The 21,053-nt window shown below is 36.6% G+C and overlaps 1 protein-coding gene across 4 annotated transcripts in view; it reads left to right on the top strand.

The window, feature by feature from the left end:
• The first annotated feature begins 1,211 nt into the window (after nucleotides 1–1,211).
• The window catches only part of LOC127511061 (NACHT, LRR and PYD domains-containing protein 12-like), a 99,634-nt gene continuing 79,792 nt past the window's right edge, over nucleotides 1,212–21,053 (top strand). For 3 of the 4 annotated variants that reach the window (XR_007929828.1, XM_051891430.1, XM_051891432.1), the window contains exons 1-3: nucleotides 1,214–4,191; nucleotides 14,785–15,057; nucleotides 15,361–15,408. Coding sequence is in view for 3 of the 4 variants with exons in the window: in XM_051891430.1 (XP_051747390.1) it covers nucleotides 14,805–15,057; nucleotides 15,361–15,408 (301 nt within the window). In the remaining variant the exon portion in view is untranslated. Of the gene's footprint in view, nucleotides 4,192–14,784; nucleotides 15,058–15,360; nucleotides 15,409–21,053 lie in introns of all 4 variants that reach the window. The other variant, XM_051891431.1, reaches the window with a different exon arrangement.

The raw sequence follows: 21,053 nt of genomic DNA, 5'->3' as shown, positions 1-21,053 counted from the left end.
AAAGCGTTTAGCTCAAGAGTTATTGATCCGGGATATTTGAATCTGTGAATATGCAGCCAACTTTACTTAAGTTTTATACTAGATTAGTCAGTACACGTTTTTTAGTTGATGGCTGCTCCGTATCACTCACACAGCAGGGGAGAAAATTACGAAGCCCAGCTAACGTTACTTAATCTTAAAATGAATTTACTCTACCTTTGCCCTAATCCACGACACTGTAATTCCTCTGGTTAATGGGGAGAATCTATAGCAGGGAAAGAGAGAACATTGTTTGCACTAAGAAGAGCTAAAGTTACCAGATAATGACCATTTTATTTCGAAATGAGGCTCCAAAAACATTTCCGACGGTGTAGCTAATGTCTCAACTAAATACGGTACAATTAACACTAACCAACTTCTGTTCATTTCTTGTTTAAAAAATGAGTGCGCTCAAACCTACGCGAGTACCTTAACCACTGACAACAGAACCTGCAACTAATGCTATTTGGTTAATACTTTTAAATTACATGCACTATCATATAAAAAAAAAATCAACAACAACAAACGGTCATTTAATTGACAAAATTTGACATTTCAACACTTGCCGCTGAATCTGTTGGATGAGACCACGGAGGAGACGAGAGAGCTCAGATCACACAGCGCACGCAAAAAATTTACAGTAGTTTCCTGTAATTGCCCCGCCTGCATTATTTTCACAATAAAATTCTGAATATGGTATTGTGAAATATCACAGCTGAATCCTGTGAAGGAATAATAATGTAATTCACTGTGAAATATTACAGTTACATCTTGTGAAATCCTGGAAATAATTCACAGTGTGACAAATGTCTTGAAATAAATTATTAGAAAAATAAAACTCACCCGAAGTGGTAATGCAGCCACGACAGGAAGCCAATAAAGGCTTAAAATATAATAAAAGGTTCATATTAGTAACTTAAGGTATGTATTGCTACTCTAAGTTTCTAATATGCACATTTTAGGGGTAAATAAGGTACAAAGATGTCTGTTTAAGGGTACTGCCCCAGTGACAAGCTGTTGTAAAGGTACAGTTTTTGCTCATTTATTCTGAGTTCGAACCGAACTGTTTCTTTCAGACACTGATAGCACACGTACATCTCTGAGACGTCTCTCTGATGTGTGTGTTCACATCTGGAAGATGTATTTTAGAGTGTTTGCTCATCTGCAATACGTCTGTAGGACGTTTCCTGTCAGATGTCAAATAGATGTTTAGAAAATGTCTTTAAGATGTTTATGATTAATAATGTATGTAAAAGTGACATCTTAAAGACGTCTATCAGATGTTTGTGAACAGTAGATTCTTTCCAGATGAAGTGATCTTTAACAGACATCTTGCAGACGTACGTGTGCTCTGATGCTGATACTATGAGCACGGGTGAACCGAGGACTTGAATGAGGGGGTGAATTTGAGGAAATGTACATTTATTTAATAACACATAAATGTACTGGAATATGCATAGTAATCAAACAACATTTTTATTAGAACATGTAACAACTGTTCAGTCAAAACATGTATACCGATGTCATCTGCCTTGATGAAAGCAGTTCAGTATCAGGTTTGTACCGTAAGGTTTTGGAGACATAATTCAAGCCTCATGGACTGTTTGTTAATACATAATAGTTGTTCATTATTTAATACTATTTGTTACAGTTTGGCTCATAACTGCAACAAAAAGGGCGATCACAAAATATTTACAGTTGCAAAACATTTATTTATCACAAGGTTCTAGGGGAAAACATAATGAAATATAAAAAATAAAGAAGACAAAAACTAGTTCAATCATGGCCACGAGGTAGATGGGTCAAACCAGGATCTCATGATGGTGGAGGTGTTCAAATACAAGAGCATCTGCCATGAGCTCATTCCTGCTAAACGCAAGAGAAGAACAAAGAGCATCGAACAACCCCACAGCTCTACTGGTTACTGAACAGGAACTTAAATACCCACAGCCCATCCAGACCAGGTGTTCACAATAACACAATCACAGACGGACAGTGATGGATAACAGATAGAAAGCAAAACCAAACCAAAAGAGAATAACATGGTAAGACCTTGACACTATTATTTAGGATGTGCTCCATTTATTTATGTATTGCTTCCTTATTTTTCCAAGGAATCGATGAAAGTGACGTGGACTCTGATATGGTCGGTTCATGTACTTTTCATTTTTCCTTTTTTAACTATGACTAGATAACAACAATTTCATTAAAAAAAAAAAAAAACCAACAACATTTTGAACAAAAAGCTGAGAAAACCGTGTTTTTGTCAGAGTCTTTGTCCAGATGGGATTCAGAATGATGATCAAACATGGAGTAGATTGAGTCCATCAACAACTCAAAGCTTCACAATCGTTTCCTCTTCATGAGTTCAACATTTGATTCTGTAGCATTTGGCAGTTTTTAATTATATACTGTTGAATGTCTGATGATTGTGTTATTTTACTTGTGTGTAAAGAACTTCTATCTGCTTCTTCTGGTTTATGCAGGTCTTCTTCTTTGCTTGTTTTTGGATCTGGAGATCCTCCACTCTTTCTGATTCATACGATCACTCTCTCTCGTCATTATTTGTCTCCCTGCCGCTGACCACAAGCAACAGACTAAACCTCTTACTTCTGGTTGCAAACTTCCGGCTTTAGTAGCAGAAACTTCCTTCTGTGTAAGTATTGAGCAATAGATGCAAGACATGGGCATGAATAGCATGTTTAAAGTGTGATATTCTTGCTCACTGTACGTGTCACTTGCTCTTCCAGCAATCTGATAATGCTGTGAGAACTAACTGATCCAGCCCTAAAGCTTCAGTGGATTACAGCAGTAAATCCAGTGAATCCAGCGGGAGGAAAATGCTGTCGTGTTTGAAAACATGCCTCTGATTGGGAGCATTAAATAGCAAATGTATATGGGTCATTCTACAGAATTGGTGCAAAGTCAGACGTTGGAAAATATATATTTTTGCTATTTAAAAAAAAAAAAAAAAAGTTTTCACAAGTAAATCAATAACAATTACAATTTTAACTATATTTCAAGTGTAATTTATGAGATTTGTTGTATTTTGAATCCAGTCTTTCTTTGTAAAAGTCATAAAGTTTATCATACTGATTTCAAAGTGAAGGATTCATTAGTTTGAATATACATTGAGCCAAACACTATAATAACATCTTAGCTGATCATTCAGTATACTTTATTTTTGACAAAACATCTCATGTTTCAGTCATGACTGCACATTTTTGGTAGTGACAGTAATGTGTTGGTAGTGACCACATCACATTACACAATTTAACTCACATACTAAAACATATTAAAACATTAAAATACTAATGATTTGCATAACTGTACTAAAATTTTGTTTATTTCCGTCAAACTAAATGATTATGTGTTCCCTTTTGTCACTATCAAAACAATGATGACATGTTTCAGTCGTGACTGTTTCAGTAGTGGCAATTTTAGATACTTTTGAGCCACTCAAAGATGATAATCAGCACATGGTTAGCTAACACAGTTCTGAACAGTTGTACACACATAAAAACAAAATTTTATGGAAGAACACTGTAAAAAGTTTGCTTAATTGCAGAAAAAAGGTATTTGTTAGTGACGTTCCTTAAAGTTACACAGATTTTTTTTAGACTTTTGAACACATTTAACTCAAAATGATGGACCTATTTACAATGAAAGAGAGGCATGTAACATGACATGAAAATTTGGGAACAACAATGGAAAAAATTGCAAAAATTATTTTAGTATCATTTTCACAAGTTGAAATTTAGGGCTTAGGGTTCAGGACAGCCACCTCCCAATTAAAGGTACCCAATAAATGATGATTTTATATATATTAATCTTACTGATATTTTAAATATTATTGTGGGATTCAGCAGATAATTGAAGGATCTTAGTAAACATCTAAAATTTGAATACTTAAATGCTTTTTAAATGTGTTTTTTGGTTGTGGGACAGCAGTTTGCACCAATTCTGTAGAATGGACCATATAGTATCTATAAATATTCAGGCAAATATATACAGTGACAGGAGATTGAATGTGTGTGCTGACGTCTGACTCTCATTCTTCTGATTCTTATGTCTCTTCCTGTTTCACTTTACGGAAGTGAAAGAAATTTCAGTTCAACACGACAGTTCAGAGGAGGAAAAAGGAAGATCTACAAATACTACAAATAATCTGTGGTGAGTGTTGCATCTTTCTTTAGTTGTTTGTGTGTGTGGGGGTGTGTGTGTTGTGTTACAATGTGTCATTGGTCACTTTGTGCTTCTGAGACTTTAATGCTGTGCTGAAGTCATATTGATGATTTTATTTGAAGTCCCTTACGTTGTGATCGAACAGATGATCAAGTGTGTCTTGGTAAGTGAATCACAGAAGGCAGATATTGTTGTCACATGCTGTGAAATCACTGTTTTCTCTGTTGTATTGTGTTTATTAGTGAGTCTGTGATTCCTCAAACAGTATTTCTTATCATGCGCAGAAACTCACTCATCATCTTCCTGTCATTTGCAGACAGTTTTGATATAATACTGCCTCCTTCTGTCTATATGAGGAACTCATAACAGAGTCATTCATTGAAACCAGCAGCACTTAAATTAACTGTAAGTGTTGAACACAACAGTGTGTTGTGTGTGTGTGTGTGTGTATATATATATATACCTCTCAAATATCCCATTGCAAAAATAAAGCAACCATAAATATATACAATTTGTTTGCTTTTGAATGCAGATCCGCAAAATGTGTGATTGAAAAAATATGCATAAAAAAGCATGATCTGTGCTTTTACATGTGCTGAAGACCTATGAAGATGAGGTGTTTGTCTAAAGTAAAATAATACTGACAATTGTGAGATAATCCACTACTTCAATGAAAAAACACCAACATTTTGGTCATGTAATAATAACAATAATAATAATAATTTTTATTTATATAGCGCCTTTCAACACACAAGGTCGCTTTACAGAGATAGGTTAAGGAATAGGACAAGATAATCATCAACATAAAAGCACAACACACAGTCTCTTACAAGGGTAAGGTAAAGAAAGAAAGAAAGAAAAAAAAAATTATTTACAGACTATGAGCAGAGGAATAATATTCAGAAAAATAATGTGTTTTTAAGAGATTTTTGAGGGAGAGAAGGGTGGATGCTTGACGATGTCCTGAGGAAGGAAATTCCACAACTTGGGAGCCACAACACTAAAAGCCCTAGCTCCCATAGTCACCAGACTAAACTTGGGGGTGACTAACAGTCCTGCACTAGAAGAGCGTAAGGAACGAACTGGAGCATAAGGCTGAAGTAAGTCGGAAAAGTATGTAGGGCCAAGGCTATGAAGAGCTTTGTAAGTAAGAATTAGTACCTTGAAGTTTATACGCAGGGAGATTGGAAGCCAATGAAGATGATATAAGATTGGAGTAATGTGTTCATTCTTTCTTGTATGCGTGATCAGGCGAGCAGCAGAGTTTTGAACGTATTGTAATCTTTTGATATTTTTAGCTGAAAGGCCATAGAGTAGTAAATTACAATAATCCAGTTGAGATGTGACAAAGGCATGTATTATGGTTTCAGCATCCTGCTGACTAAGAGAGGATCGAATGCGAGATATATTACGTAGGTGAAAAAAGCTGTCTTTACCACTTTACTAATGTGGTCATTAAATGAAAGAGTGGAATCAATGAGAACACAAGATTGTGAGCAGTCGTAGAGGGCGTTATCAAGTCACCATCCAAATGTATCTGTTGACCGGAGAATTTAGAAACAACGGATTTAGAGCCGATCAATTTTACCTCGGTTTTATCTGAGTTAAATTTAAGGAAATTTCCCTCAAGCCAATGCTTGAGTTCCTAGATACAGATTGTTAGTGAAGGTGGTGGAAACACTGAGGTGGGAGGTATGCTAAAATAAATCTGAATGTCATCAGCATAACAGTGAAAGTTAAACCCATAACGTTTGATAATTTGTCCAATTGGCAGCATATAAATGGTGAAAAGAAGAGGGCCCAAAACAGAACCTTGAGGTACACCAGAACTGATAGATTTGGTGGATGACTTATGCTTCTGGTTTACAACAAATTGTTGCCTCCCTGATAAATAAGAGGAAAACCAGTCAAAGGCTGTGCCAGAAATCCCAATTGCTGTAAGCCGTGACAGGAGTATCTTGTAATTTACAGTGTCAAAAGCTGAGCTGAGGTCTAACAGAAGGAGAGTGCTAAGAGAACCAGAATCAGAAGCTATGAGGAGATCATTAAGAACCTTAACCAGGGCTGTTTCAGTACTGTGTAGTGGACGAAAGCCAGGCTGGAAAGGCTCATAAAGGTTATGTGCTGTCAGGTGGGCCTGTAACTGAGAAGCAACAACTCTTTCCAGTATTTTAGAGAGAAAAGAAAGGTTTGAAATGGGCCTGTAGCTACTTAGAGACGAAGGATCAAGACCATGCTTTTTAAGAACAAGGGTGACAGCAGCAATCTTAAGCTTAGATGGTACAATTCCAGAGGACATTGAAGTATTAATGAAATGAGTGATTGGTAGTGAAAAAGCAGTCAGGCAATTTTTCGGTAAAGAGGTAGGTGCAGGGTTAAGAAGACTAGTAGAAGAATTAGATAGCCTGATTATCTCATCAACCACTGTAGGGACAATAGGGTCAAAACTAGAGAGGCTGTGAGTAAGGCATGAAGAGAGTGGTTCAATAGTGGCAACAAAAGGAAGAGGTTGATGGGTCTGAAGTGTTTTACTCTGAAAAAAGTTCAGGAAAGCATTGCAGAATTGATCGGCACCTTCTAGAGACTGTATAGGTGGCTGAGTTAATTTTTTAATCGTAGTAAATAATGTTCTTGGCCTGTTTTTGGACTTATTAATAAATGTTGAGAAATAAGAAGATCGAACCGCATTAAGAGCTTCCCTGTACTGCTGAATGTGTTCAGTATATGCCAAGGAATGAACAATAAGGCCAGTTTTCTTATAAAGCCTTTCTAAACGACGGCCCATGGTTTTCATTGCCCTAAGGTCAGTGTTGAACCAAGGAGAAGTGCGAGAGGATGGAACATATCTAGATTTTAAAGGAGCATACTGATTCAAAATAGTCGAAATACTTTCATCATAAACATTATGAATGTCTTCAGCATTGGAAAGGCTGGAACAGGTAGAAAGGTGGGAGATACTGATAGCAATCTAAAATGACAGAGGATCAATCAACTTCCATGCATGATAATAAATCAAAGATTTCAAGCAAATCAATATGTTGCTGCAGAATAAAACAGTCCAAGACAGACATAAATTCATGAGCATGTACAGTACCAGTAGCAACATGAATATTGAAATCCCCTAGCAATAACATTGCTGTAGATTGAGCAGAAGCAATTGTGAGCAATTCACACAAATCTGATAGAAATTGGATGTTCATTCCAGGAGGACGGTAAACCAATATTATAAGCAGGGTGGAGTGGCCAGTGATTTTAAAAGCCAAATATTCAAATGTTGTCACATCATGGAAAGCAGACAGTTCAATATGAAGACTCTGGCGATAGACCATCGCCAGGCCCCCACCCCTGCCTCCAATCCGGGGCTTAGTCAAAACACTGAAACCAGGAGGAGAGAGCAAATTGAGTTCAAAAAACGTCATTTGATATTTGCCAGGTTTCTGTGAGCATCAGCATATCATAGTTTTTATCAGAGATGAGGTCCCGGAGAAATGTTCCTTTACCAGTCAAAGAGCGAGTAAAATTACAAACACTGCTGCACATTCTTGTTAAGCACAGAGTCATTTCTAGTCTTTTCTAATGACCTTAGAGCGGATAAGCAAACTCCGAGATGTGTGTGTAGAGGACGACTTCCGAGTGCTTAATCTGTGGGACCAGATGGAGGGAATGGAAGCAGACGAAGTCCAGTTTATGTTCAGGAATCGCTTTGACGAATGATGAATATAGCGGGGCCGACGAGCAATACCAATGGTTTTACACAGTCCATATGTAGCAGAATCCAATCGGGAAAAACAATTCAAATGACGCAACTGCGCCGATGTATAGAAAAGATCAATTTGCACGGAAAAAAGCACGATTAGCAAAAAAGCACAAAGAGCCATCGGTCTCATGACCAAGTGAGTTTTATTTGAGAAAACCATTCTATACATGGCAAGATGCACAACACTCACCACTACGGTACACAGAACACACGACACAGACCCACGTTAGCCAGGCCAGACAGTGATACACAGGGCACAGCACAGCGAGAAGGTGCAAACCCACTCAACTGCGGCGCCCAAAATAAACACAGGGATAGATCCGGGCCGAGGGCTCGTGAAAGGCTGCGAAGTGTGTGGTTATGTACCACCACATTAGCCAAACCTGAGACAAACGATAAACTATATACCAAGCACGATGAATCAACGAGAGAGTGGAGACTCACTCACCAAACACTGTCAAGCGGTACAAGCAAACCAGTCAATCCAGGTAGAGGGCTCACAAGAGTGTGAGGCGTGAAGCAAATCCAAAACTGATTATAGATCCAAACAGGAGATCGATGAGTGAAGATGGAAATGACCACAATAAACCAAGCAACTTCAAAAAAAAAAAAAAAAAAAAAACAGAGAAGAGAAACGAGAAACAGTTGAGAAGAGGCTGCCATTCCGTTCTCTTAACGGAAACTATGGAAAACTAGTTGTCCTTTCTATGTGCCTACTTAACAATACTCAGCCATCTTAAAGGGATAGTTCATACAAAAATGAAAATTTGCTGTTAATTTACCCACCCTCAGGCCATCCAAGATGTAGGTAGGGTTGCCAACTTCAGAAAAGGGAAATAAGGGACATTCTTGGTTCTTTCTAGGAAAATAAGGGACACTCAATATTTGTACTGTACCACACAGTATGTGTCATTTCAGTGTCTGCAGTTAAGGATGGGTATAAAAGGTTCTCAGACATAAACACATTTGTTTTGCTTAACCTATTTATGTACAATTTAAGTGCAAAAAGAATTTTACTGTCATTCAAAAAAAAAAAAAAACTGTTTTCAACATTGATAATAATGATATGTTTCTTAGGCAGCAAATCACATGACATCAAAACGCAGAGAGTGAATGGGATTTGCCGTTAGCTCGAGTCCCACTTGAAGCAGGTGTGACAAGACAGCAGAGGAATCTGCAGTTCGCAAAAAAAAATTTGTCCCAAAATAAAGATCAATTCTTAATTTAGAGTTTGTTATTCGTGTTGTCTAGACTCTAACGTATGCCTGCGACACAGTCTTTTCTTTTTTGGAGGTTTATCCTTATTTGTTCTATATTTCCACATGCCAAATCGACTGACCTGCGTCACACATTGTCCTATTTTTTCTTAGTTTTTTTGTGGAGGGTTGATAGAGGCCTTCTGAAGCGAAGCGATGCATTTGTGTAAAAAAAAAAAAGCACGATTAGCAAAAAAGCACAAAGAGCCATCGGTCTCATGACCAAGTGAGTTTTATTTGAGAAAACCATTCCATACATGGCAAGATGCACAACACTCACCACTACGGTACACAGAACACACGACACAGACCCACGTTAGCCAGGCCAGACAGTGATACACAGGGCACAGCATGGCGAGAAGGTGCAAACCCACTCAACTGCGGTGCCCAAAATAAACACAGGGATAGATCCGGGCCGAGGGCTCGTGAAAGGCTGCGAAGTGTGTGGTTATGTACCACCACATTATCCCCATTATAAAGCTCAGATGCATCAGGATATTTATTAATATTTCTCTGATTGTTTTCATCAGAAAGAAGAAAGTCATATACTTCTAGGATGGCTTGATGGTGAGTAAAGCTTGGGCTAATTTTCATTTGAAAGTGAACTAGTCCTTCAAGGTGCAAAACAATCAGTCTATGCAAGAAACCGAACATTATTTCTATCATCATTACCTGTAATCCACAGCTTTGGCAAACGGTCCTTGAGCGCGTTCACAACAGTGTGCAGCGTGAGCTTCCTGTCGCATGTTGACGTATGTGCAGGAGCAATCTCACACGTCAGATGATGCAGGGCACGTGTTCACCAGCAGTATGAACGTCTAAAACTGTTTAAAAGTACCGGTCATTACAGTGGTTGATGATTTCGATCTAACACTAGATAACGTGGAACATTTTTGGTCAGTGTGATGTTTTTGGGTTAATTCAACCTTACCTGTTGCCACTAGAGGGCGCTCCAGGCTGCAGGTTGTTTGAGTGAACTCAGAGAAGTAATAAACGAAGAACAAGTTGTTTTCCCCATTCTCATGGTGTTGCGTCTATTCCTGAAATAAAGTAGATATAATCAGTGTTATATAAGCGCAGGCCCGGCGTCAAGGGGGGGCTTGGGGGGGCTTGGGGGGGCCCCTCCCAAGCCTAGCAGAAGAGAACGTAAAAATGTAATTAAATAAGTACAATATGACATAAAATGTGATGTGTAATTTCAATAAAAAATTTAAAAACAAAACGTTACTAATTTTAAACTGAATCAAGTTTTAATCATACCATAACCACTAAAAAAATATCAGGCAAAAATCTGACATGACCGTCAGACTGGTGGTAGGTGGAGATTTGTCTCCTAGTAATTCTATCCCATCAGGGAGCTTCTTACAATTGCACGTGATTCATCAATGATGGCTAGATAGATTACTATAAGGCAGTATAAAAATGGATACACGAAAATATATGATAAATGGGTCCCATAGTTTTCCAGATGCGATCGTGCAATTGCAAGCTTTCAACAGCAACTCAGTAGACACGCCAGTTGACAAGACACCAACATCGATTGATCATCTGCCCTCATGCTCCAGCTCATGCACGCCTGGACTGCCAAGAGTACCTTTCGACCTTGGTGAGGATAAACCGAATCAGGTTAAGACGTTTTCCTCTTCGCCTTTGCTACAACCATCGATCATTTGTTGTGTCATTGTATACGTCACGGGAGTGGTTGGAATACTCTGTGGAAGCAGATGCTGCATTTTGCTTTCCATGCAGAGAATGCATGTCAACATTACAATTTAAAGAATGCAGTTAGCTAATAATGTAATAATTTAGGCAATTTAATTTACAATCACTGTTTAATTGAATCACAGATTAATTGAAGGTAGAAGCAATGAGCTCCTGGAAATAATGAATTACATATTAACAATAATTAGGATATATAGAAATTTGGGAATGCGCATGTTGATCCAGATATTGCGTCATCTGAAGTCCTCGCAGGAGTTGGCGCCGTCTCTTCAAAGGTGTTGGTCATCTGAGGTCTTCTTAAGAGACTGGATCCAAACTGAAGCTGATGTACTCTCTAGTCACTCTCTAGTAGTGTACTCTCTAGTCTAAAACAGAAAAGCAAATGGAGAATAATTAGCGTAGCTGCGGTTCATAACATTAAGCAAAGATAGTCATGTGCAATTGATCTGATATGAGATTCATTATGTGAACGCTTGGCTAAAGAGATGCGTCTTTAATCTAGATTTAAACTGGGTGAGTGAGTCTGAGCCCCGAACATTATCAGGAAGGCTATTCCAGAGTTTAGGAGCCAAATGTGAAAACACTCTCCCTCCTTTAATGGACTTAGATATCCTAGGTACAACCAGAAGTCCAGAGTTTTGTGATCTTAAAGAGCTTGAAGGATTGTAGGGCGATAGAAGATCGGTTAAGTACACAGGAGCTAAACCATTTAGACCCTTATAGGTCATTAGCAATACTTTATAATCAATATGGAACTTAATAGGTAACCAGTGAAGAGATGATAAAATTGGTGTTATGTGATCATATTTTCTTGACCTGGTAAGAACTCTAGCAGCTGCATTTTGAACTAATTGTAGCTTGTTTATTGAGGAAGCAGGACAACCAGCTAATAATGGATTACAGTAATCTAGTCTAGACGTCATGAAAGCATGAACTAGCTTTTCTGCATCAGAAACAGATAACATATTCCGTAGCTTAGCAATGTTTCTGAGGTGGAAGAAGGCTGTTTTTCTAACATATGAAATATGATTTTCGAAGGACAAGTTGCTGTCTAATATAATACCCAGTTAAAGACCTGGGTGTTATATTAGACAGCAACTTGTCCTTCGAAAATCATATTTCATATGTACACTGTAGTGTCGGGAAAAGGCCTTAACAAACATGCAGTATCAAAAGAAGGGGAAGCACAGATGCTTTTGATAATCTAACAGAGGATGGAAGTGGACTTTTCCTTTCATTATTCGAATATACCTTCCGAAAAGACCCAGAGTTAAGGAGTGTTATGAAGACAATACCACGCAATGCAACGTACAGTTCTCATGAAATTCAAAATTATGTAATTGCAAACAAGCAGTCTGGTGACTGAAGAAATAGTTCAAGAAGTTGCAGACTCCTGGTACACAGTCAAAATAGATGGCACACATGACCCAACTGGAATGGAAAATATTTCCATAATTGTTCGCTTTGTTAAGGACAATTATCAAGTCACAGAGCGACTTCTTTCCATGACAACAACTGAAAAAGGGGATGCCCAGACCCTGACCAACACAATCATTACAGAGCTTAAGAAGAATGGGCTCAGTGCTTCTAAAATATTAAGCCAGGTATATGACGGGGGCCTCTCTCAATCATCAGCTCCATCTTGTGGTAGTTCATGCAATATCCACAGAGCCTGCGGTTGAAGACTTCTTTAATGTGTGTAACTTGCTTTATAAATTCATAAAGAAGCCAACCGTTGCTGTCTTGTACGGAGGGCAGCAGCTTAAGAGATTACTTGAACAGCGGTGGACAGGGCATCTTCAAACGTTCAAAACAATTCTGAATTATTTTCAAGACATTACTGAGTTGTTAGCCGAGATCAATGGAAACCGCAGATATGAGATGGGGGTGCGCATGGAAGCAGCTGGCCTGATTAGGGAAGTATCAGAGACGAGCTTCAAGTTCATTGCCCACATGGTGTATAAGATTCTACAGCTGCTTGATGCTCCTAACAAACTGATGCCGTCAGAGGACATGTACCTTCTAAGTGCTGTCAAATTAGTTACATGTGCTTTAGAATGCCTTACGAAATTGCGCAGTGAATCTGACTTCTTAGAGCTGTGGGAGAAGGCAGACGACACTGAAATGGCAAGACCTCCCAAACGAAAGCAGACCATCAACAAAGGCCTTCAAGAATATCTGCTGGAGGAAAGTATTGGCCAGGCTCAAGGTGATTTAGGAAATCAAGAAGAGCTCAGGTGATTATACTACAGTACTCTGGACGCAGTGCTTACAGAAATCTCGGAGCGTTTCATGCTGAGAACCAATGAAGCTCTTTTTGCCACTCAGTGGGCGTAACCGCAGTCACAACGGCCGACGGTGACGTCACGTGGATACTCTCTATAGGCAGGAGAGGTTTTTTTCAGGGTTGGAGCTAAACTCCTGGGGCCGTATTCACAAAACATTTTATCTTACTACTAAGAGTTCTCCTAAATAGCAGTAAAAGTTCTTAGCTAAGAGCTAAAACCTATTCACAAAGCTGCTGGGACAAACTTTTACTAAGGAATAGACAGAAGTCTTAAGCTAAGCGTAAGGGCTTAAACTCTATATTTATCTTTTTTGTTTATAAAACATTCAAGCGACAAATGTTTTATAAACAAAGTTTGGGAGGAATGCATTCAAATGGTCTATCTAATCAGCTCGAGTGGAGGTATATATACACAGACGAGAGCTGACTCACCTATAGTTACCTCGACAGTTTTCTGCATCCCTCCACAACTCCGTTCCTTCCTCACTCTCGGCTGTGATACAAGGCAAAACCTTGGGTTTGGGCTAAATTCCAAGCTCGGAGCCCTCCATCCCCTTGGACAGCACGCCAAATACGCTATATATATATTTTTTTACTCTATTCAACCATTTGTAAGTATGAACTGATGAAAACAACTGCCACAGGCAATATTTTTTTTTTATTATTAAATATTTATTTTTGGTGTCTGATCGTAAATTCAAATTTATAAATCAAAATATGTATTGCATTTATGAAGAAAAGGTTCAGCACCTAAGGCTCTGTTGCCTAATGGTGTACAGTGTCTTTGGGTGGATTAGGATTGTTTGCGATTTGGTCTTAGTGACTTAGGAGTACTCTTGACTACTCCTAACGTTTCACAGATTTAGGAGCTAGTTTTAGTGCTAAAATGCTTTGTGAAATACTCGTAGAGAAAAAAGTTAGGACTCCTAAAATTAGGACTGACACGCCTATTATTTTTAAGAGTTTCTCCTAAATCGGCAAGTTAGGAGCAGCTTTTAGACTTAAGATGTTTTGTGAATACGGCCCCTGAACCCCTGGGCTAAACAGACCAGTAGAAGGCTATTTCACATTTAGGACATCTTAGTCTGAGCCATAGACTACAGGTAGAATGGCCAGTAATTCAGAGTGTTGTTTAATTTGTTATTATTGATTTGGTTGATTTGTTTATGCAACACATTCACCACATCTCTATCTACATGTGTTGTGTTAGAAAGAAGTCTGGAATAAAATGAATCAGTCAGATGTTATTTGCACCCTAGTTTAAATACTAACATACAGTACAGTATTGGGAAGGGGTGTCCAAACTAGGTCCTGAAGGGTCATTGTCCTGCAGAGTTTAGCTCCAACTTGCCTCAACACACCTGCCTAGAGGTTTCTAGTTTGTCTAGTGAGACCTTGATTAGCTGGTTCAGATGTGTTTATTTGGGGTTAGAGCTAAACTTTTCTGGACATTGGACAACCCTGGTATAGGGCCATCTACATGTTTGTAAAACTGCTGTTTTCAGTGTTGGTCGTACAAGTGGGGTAAAATGACAAATCTTTTTCTTGTTATCCAAAAGAAGTGAGTCAGTGACAGAAGATGACGTCTGTTCAAGACCAGCTTCTGGAGACACTGGAGGATCTAGACAGTGAAAAACTGAAGAAGTTTCAATGGAACTTAAAGAATGATGGTCTTGCTTCAACTGTTGATCTGGAGAAGGCAGATGCTATTGACACAGTAAATCAAATAGTTTCACGCTGTGGACCAGAAGGAGCTGTGCAGATTACACTGGATATCCTGAGAAAAATGAAGGAAAACCATCTGGCTGAACAGTTAGAGGACATACTTAAAGGTAACTACAGCTGCAAGCAAAAGCGAACATTAGACTAATAACAATGCGAACAGTCAGAGTACAACTTCTGGATTAGAACATGCAGGACTTTAATACACAACCTCTAAATTATTAACCCGGAATGACTGTCATGCCGCTGACAAGTTTAGCTGGTTTCACAATCATTTTACAGATACTGTACCTGTTACAGGAGGCTGAAGATCAGAACATCTTGTTGACACTTTTTTAGTGCTTACTTAATATTTATCTTTAACTTCTATTTATTTTTATGACTCTATATTTATCTTTTCTTTCTCCTCACAGATCGATGTAAATGCTTGGAAACAGCAGAAAAACACAGAGTAAAACCAGGTGAACCAGCATTAGCATAACAGTATGATGGTGCGGTAACACTTTCTATGAAGCCTGTATTTATAATGCATTATAAACAGCATTATAACATGTTGTATCAAATGATAAATAATTATAACAATAGTTATAATATATTATAATACTTAGGTGTTTGTGGTTATACCTTTAAAGAGTATGAAGCATTATAACATCAGATGATCCCTGAATTTATAATGCATCATAAGGGTATTCTTATAATGCACACATAATTCCTTGTTAAAAAAATATACATAATGCATTGTATCTCATGACTAATCATAACAGCAGTAATAATACTTACCTATTTGTGGTTGTTAGTAGTAAGAATGTGATGATTTATAACACAAAATGAACAATTTTATCTACTTAAGTTATAATGGATTATATATCCCATTGTTTAATATTTTAAATTCCCAAGTCTCATATCTTGACATTGTTTACTGAAGATCTTCATAGTATCATACTACATCTTATAAGTGGAATTTTACTGATTATAGTGACAAAAACAGTCTAAATAGCTTTATAATGTAGTAATAATTATAAGTGGTCTTTGTCTGTTTTAAGTAAAGTAAGAAAAGTTAAAATGTATTCATATAAACAGCCATAAGATATCATGAATGCTTTGAACTTTTTTTATTGTGATACTAAATAATGTTATGTAAAATCAACAAAACAATACTGCACGTAAACTTACTTGAGTTACAACACTTAAATATCAATTGTTTTTACATAAAGTGTTGTTCTACCACACACACTTTTAATTTCACTAATTATTTACATATTGACAGTGTTAAAATGTACACTACTTACGAATGAACAACTTTTCAGTTGTACAAATGTATAGACATTTTTATTTACGAATAATCGTTGCAATAATGTTTTGATTCTATTGAAGGCATATATACGTATTTCCAGTGGCATTTATTAAATGCAGTTTACTCATTCTACAAATATGAAATATCATTCACTCTGTTCGTGACTTGTGCTGCACTTGTTTTGAAGGATTACGTAATGCTAAACAAGCCTAACGTTACACTTTAAAATCTTAACATAAATAACATTTCTGGGTAACACTTTACATTAAGGTTCCCTATGTAAAGGGTTTATAAAGGTGTTTGTTAATGAGTAATAAGTCATTTACAAATGCATTATAAATCATTAATAATGCAGTTATAACCGCATGAATAAAGAGGGCGACTTCAATGCAATACCTGCCAAATAGTGAGCTGTTTTTAACTCACATGTTATAAATGCTTAATAAATGTATTTATTAACACTTATTTAACTCAAAACCAGATTCCTGGTTTATTTCATGATGCAGCAAAAATTGACTATCATAATTAGACTGAAGGGTGTTGTATTTGTGGTTTTCTTATTAATAACTGCCACTTTTCTTACTATGTTGCTTACCAGAAGTTTCTGTCTCACCCATGATACTCTACAAAAAGGTCATAAAGCCTATCCACAGCTTGTTTATCAAGATGAAATTGAACCTTTTTTCTTATTTTGTATCTATATATATATATATATATATATATAATTTTTTTTTTTTTTTTTTTTTATGAACAATTTACAGAATAAGTTCAGTAAACTATTTTTTCTAAACACCCTCTCACCCCTGTCCCACCCCTCAATAGACAGAGCACTTGCATGGACATTATTACAAGGCCCTGAGCTGATGTGTAAGATAAAAATTATAATAATAATAAAATAAATATATAAATACATTAAAAAAGTTAAAGTAAAGAAGTGTTACATTATCACATCAGCATTTTCAATCAATATAACATCCAAATTATTCAAAAATTCAATAAATTTGCACCAAATCTTTTCGAGCATCGATGATTATTCTTTTCAAATTATACATTATTTTTTTCCACAGGCACATAGGACAAAAGTTCTCTAAGCCATACACTGTAAACCCTAATAAGTTGAGACTACTCAAATGATTTAAGGAAAGTGATTCCCTCAGTTCAATTGAGTAATGGGGAAATTGACAACTCAGTTTAATTGAATTGGCCTAATGTGGTCTTTTCATTGAATTAACTCAAATGTTTACAGATAACTTAAAAGGCACATAGATTAAACTCAAACTTTCCAGTTTATATTTTGTTTACTTTTTTAAAAAATTATAAATTATATTTATATTACTATTAAATAATTGATAAATAATCAAAACAAGTTTTGTTTTTCCAAATCAAAAGCTTTATTAGGGTTTTACTAGATAGCTGGACTTCTATGTCTACTGACTTAACATCATATCATTTAATCAATGAAAAATACAAATAAAATTCTTGCAGTAAAATGAATCAACTGATTTAAAATTTCTTTATCAGACATTTTAATGTGAAATTGACCATATCAGAACAATTAAAAGCATAGTGTAATGAACAACAACAGCCCCTCAGTTGTCCTCAGTGTGAATAGATAGATCACATCATACAGTCACTTTTGGAAAGGTTTCAAAATATGCTGGAAAAACAAACAAACAAAAAAGAACAACAACAACAAACAAAAACAAAATGTACAGGACCTGGAGGATTTTTCTGAAGAATAGTGTGCAGTTTAACTGCTCAGGACATACAAGTGACTCATGCACAATTATCACAAAACAAACAAAAAACAATCGTTGATCATCTAGGTAACAACAGTATTAATAACATGTGAAAGTGAATCTTAATGTGAAGTGGAAACCTGTGAACCATTTATTCATGAGTTATAAACATTAATAACCTGTGAAAGTGAACCTTAATGTAAAGTGGAAACATGTGAACCATTTATTAACCCTTTCACACGTAAGTTTAAAATATTCTGGCTGACCCCCCAGAGTGAGTTTTTTCAAAGCGACCGTTATTTAGAACATATCACTTTGTTTCCATGGTGACGCGTCATTGCTTGTCATGTGACACACTGCAGCCACAATAGCGCTGTATGACTGATGATCTGCTTTTATTTCATTTTTCCTTTTTTATTCAAAATATTCACATATTTGTTGACTATAGCATGAAATATCTGACATTCCGATTGTCAAATATGTGCAAGTGGATGTGTTTTGTTGCTTAAACACCTTTATAATGATCATGTTAGTCGAGCTATAGGCGCGATGGGCGCCGCCATGTTTGTTTATGCAGCAGTACAGAGAATCGGATCTCTTAGATTTACAACGCGCAAATTCATCCACTTCTCCTGAAATACATGAAAGTAAGTGAGCCAGGGAACTGGAGAAGAATAGGGTAAACTGTTAAGTTATTTACATAATTTGTATCTGTTATGAATAAGACATGTTGTCTAATTATAATAGAATGGACTGTTATTGCTGTTTCCATAGACATCATTGTGTATTCTACAAACTCTAAATGTATTGTTTTGTTACCTCTCATGTGTATTTAAATGTCTGAAACCTAAAATAAACAATATGTGGTTAAAAAAAACACTGCATATTTGTGATGTTATGAAAAGCGCAGAGCGCGTCCTTCTCTGGCTCGCGCAAAAGCACATTTGAATTTGGCAGTTGATCACTGAACGTTCTAATCACACTGGTGTGATCGTACGCTCCAGGGACCTGCCAAGACTGATCACACCAGTGTGATCGTATGCGCCAAAGAGTTATAAACATTAATAACCTGTGAAAGTGAACCTTAATGTAAAGTGAACACATGTGAACCATTTATTAATGAGTTATAAACATTAATAACCTGTGAAAATGAACCTTAATGTAAAGTGAACACATGTGAACCATTTATTCATGAGTTATGAACATTAATAACCTGTGAAAGTGAACATTAATAACATTAATAACCTTTTTCACATAATAAAAAATGCTGCATCTAAATCCTGCTTCCTCACTGCCCTTTACAAACAAATGTGACAATAATGTATAATAAGCAATGTATTCTTTTTATTATTATTATTATTATTATTATAAGTAGTAGTAGTAGTACTTTATTATACTCGCAGGTTCACATCACCATGCGTGTTCTGGCGTGTGACAGGAGTTGGCACTAGTGAGTATCCAATAAAGCCTTGCCACTTCAAGAGAAGCCGTCACACAGTACTGTTCCAACATGCTTTGAAGTGAAAATTTGTGTTTACTGATTTGATGGGTAAGCTAACTGAGGTGAAATCGCAGACTGTTTTTCTAGTGTTTATATTATATGAGTAATCGCTGTGTTAGTTTGTAGTTATCTTAAACAAATATCCGCTCCGGCGCTCCCGCGCAGGTACTGCAAGTGCGGCTGGCCAAAGCCAAATATTCAAGTTATGGTGGCCTTTGTCATGATATCAAAAATAATTATTGAATGCATATTAATATGCTAATGTTCTGTAACAGTGCATTCGGTCATTGATTTCATGATTTACACAACTTTTAAATAAAATAATACATATTTAGGTGCCTTTATTCATTAAGCTTGTATCGAATATGTTTGGCTTAAAGGTGTGATGCTTATTATCTTTTTTGGAATACTTGATTGTTTCTCTGAATGTTTTAATTTGAGTTTACTTGCATAAGCCACTTTTCATGAGAAGTCATGCTCTGTAATTTTGTCCTGTAAAAGAGAAGTTTAAACTTTTTTTGTTTCAAGTTTAAAGTTGTGTTTACTGATACATGCATCAAAAATAAAATATTTCATCAGAAAAAAATACTATCTTCTGTGTGTACATTAATAATAAATACATGATTCACATATGTTCACTTTACATCAAGATTCACTTTCACAGGTTATTAATGTTTATAACTCATGAATAAATGGTTCACATGTATTCACTTTATATTAAGGTTCACTTTCACAGGTTATTAATGTTTATAACTCATTAATAAATGGTTCACAGGTTTCCACTTTACATTGTTTCACTTTCACAGGTTATCAATGTTTATAACTCATTAATAAATGGTTCACAGGTTTCCACTTTACATTAAGGTTCACTTTCATAGATTATTAATGTTTATAACTCAATAATATATGGTTCACAAGTGTCCACCCTACATTAAGGTTCACAGTTAACTAATACTGGAATTAAATTTTTCATTATTAATATCTCATCAAGTTATGGTTATTATTAGGGCTCTCAAAATAACGTGTTAATTTCGGTTAATTAATCTGAGAAAAACTAACGCGTTAAAAAAATAACACAGATTAATCCATTCCGTATTGACCTTTGAAACTGGAGCCGTTCTAGCCACCATTCGACTGTAAAATGAAGGAGAGAGACGAGAATGCGCTGGCGCTGCCTGGATCATTTATTGGAATATTTACTTATAAAAAAAAACGGCCTGATGGAAGTGTTGATAAAAATAAAGTCGTCTGCAATGTCTGCAGCAAGGAATTTGCATATCACCGGAGTTCGTCCACTCTAAAGTACCACATCAATGCAAAGCATCCAGGAGTTAACGTTAATCCGGAGGTACGACCTAGCACATCCCGTGATACCAACTCTAGCAGTCAACGTCATCTTCAAACCACACTGGAGCAAACACTGAAATGCAAACTTAGCAAATCTGTATGTGACCAACTGACCAATTCCCTTGCTAAATGGATCGCAATGTCCTGCAGACCGGTTTCGGTGATAGAAGACAGAGGGTTAGTAGAGGTTTTGCAAATAGCCTCTTCAGACATAACATATAAACC

This window comes from Ctenopharyngodon idella, chromosome 4, assembly GCF_019924925.1.
Source record: "Ctenopharyngodon idella isolate HZGC_01 chromosome 4, HZGC01, whole genome shotgun sequence".
NCBI lineage: Eukaryota > Metazoa > Chordata > Actinopteri > Cypriniformes > Xenocyprididae > Ctenopharyngodon > Ctenopharyngodon idella.
This window is presented reverse-complemented; position numbering and strand designations above follow the sequence as displayed.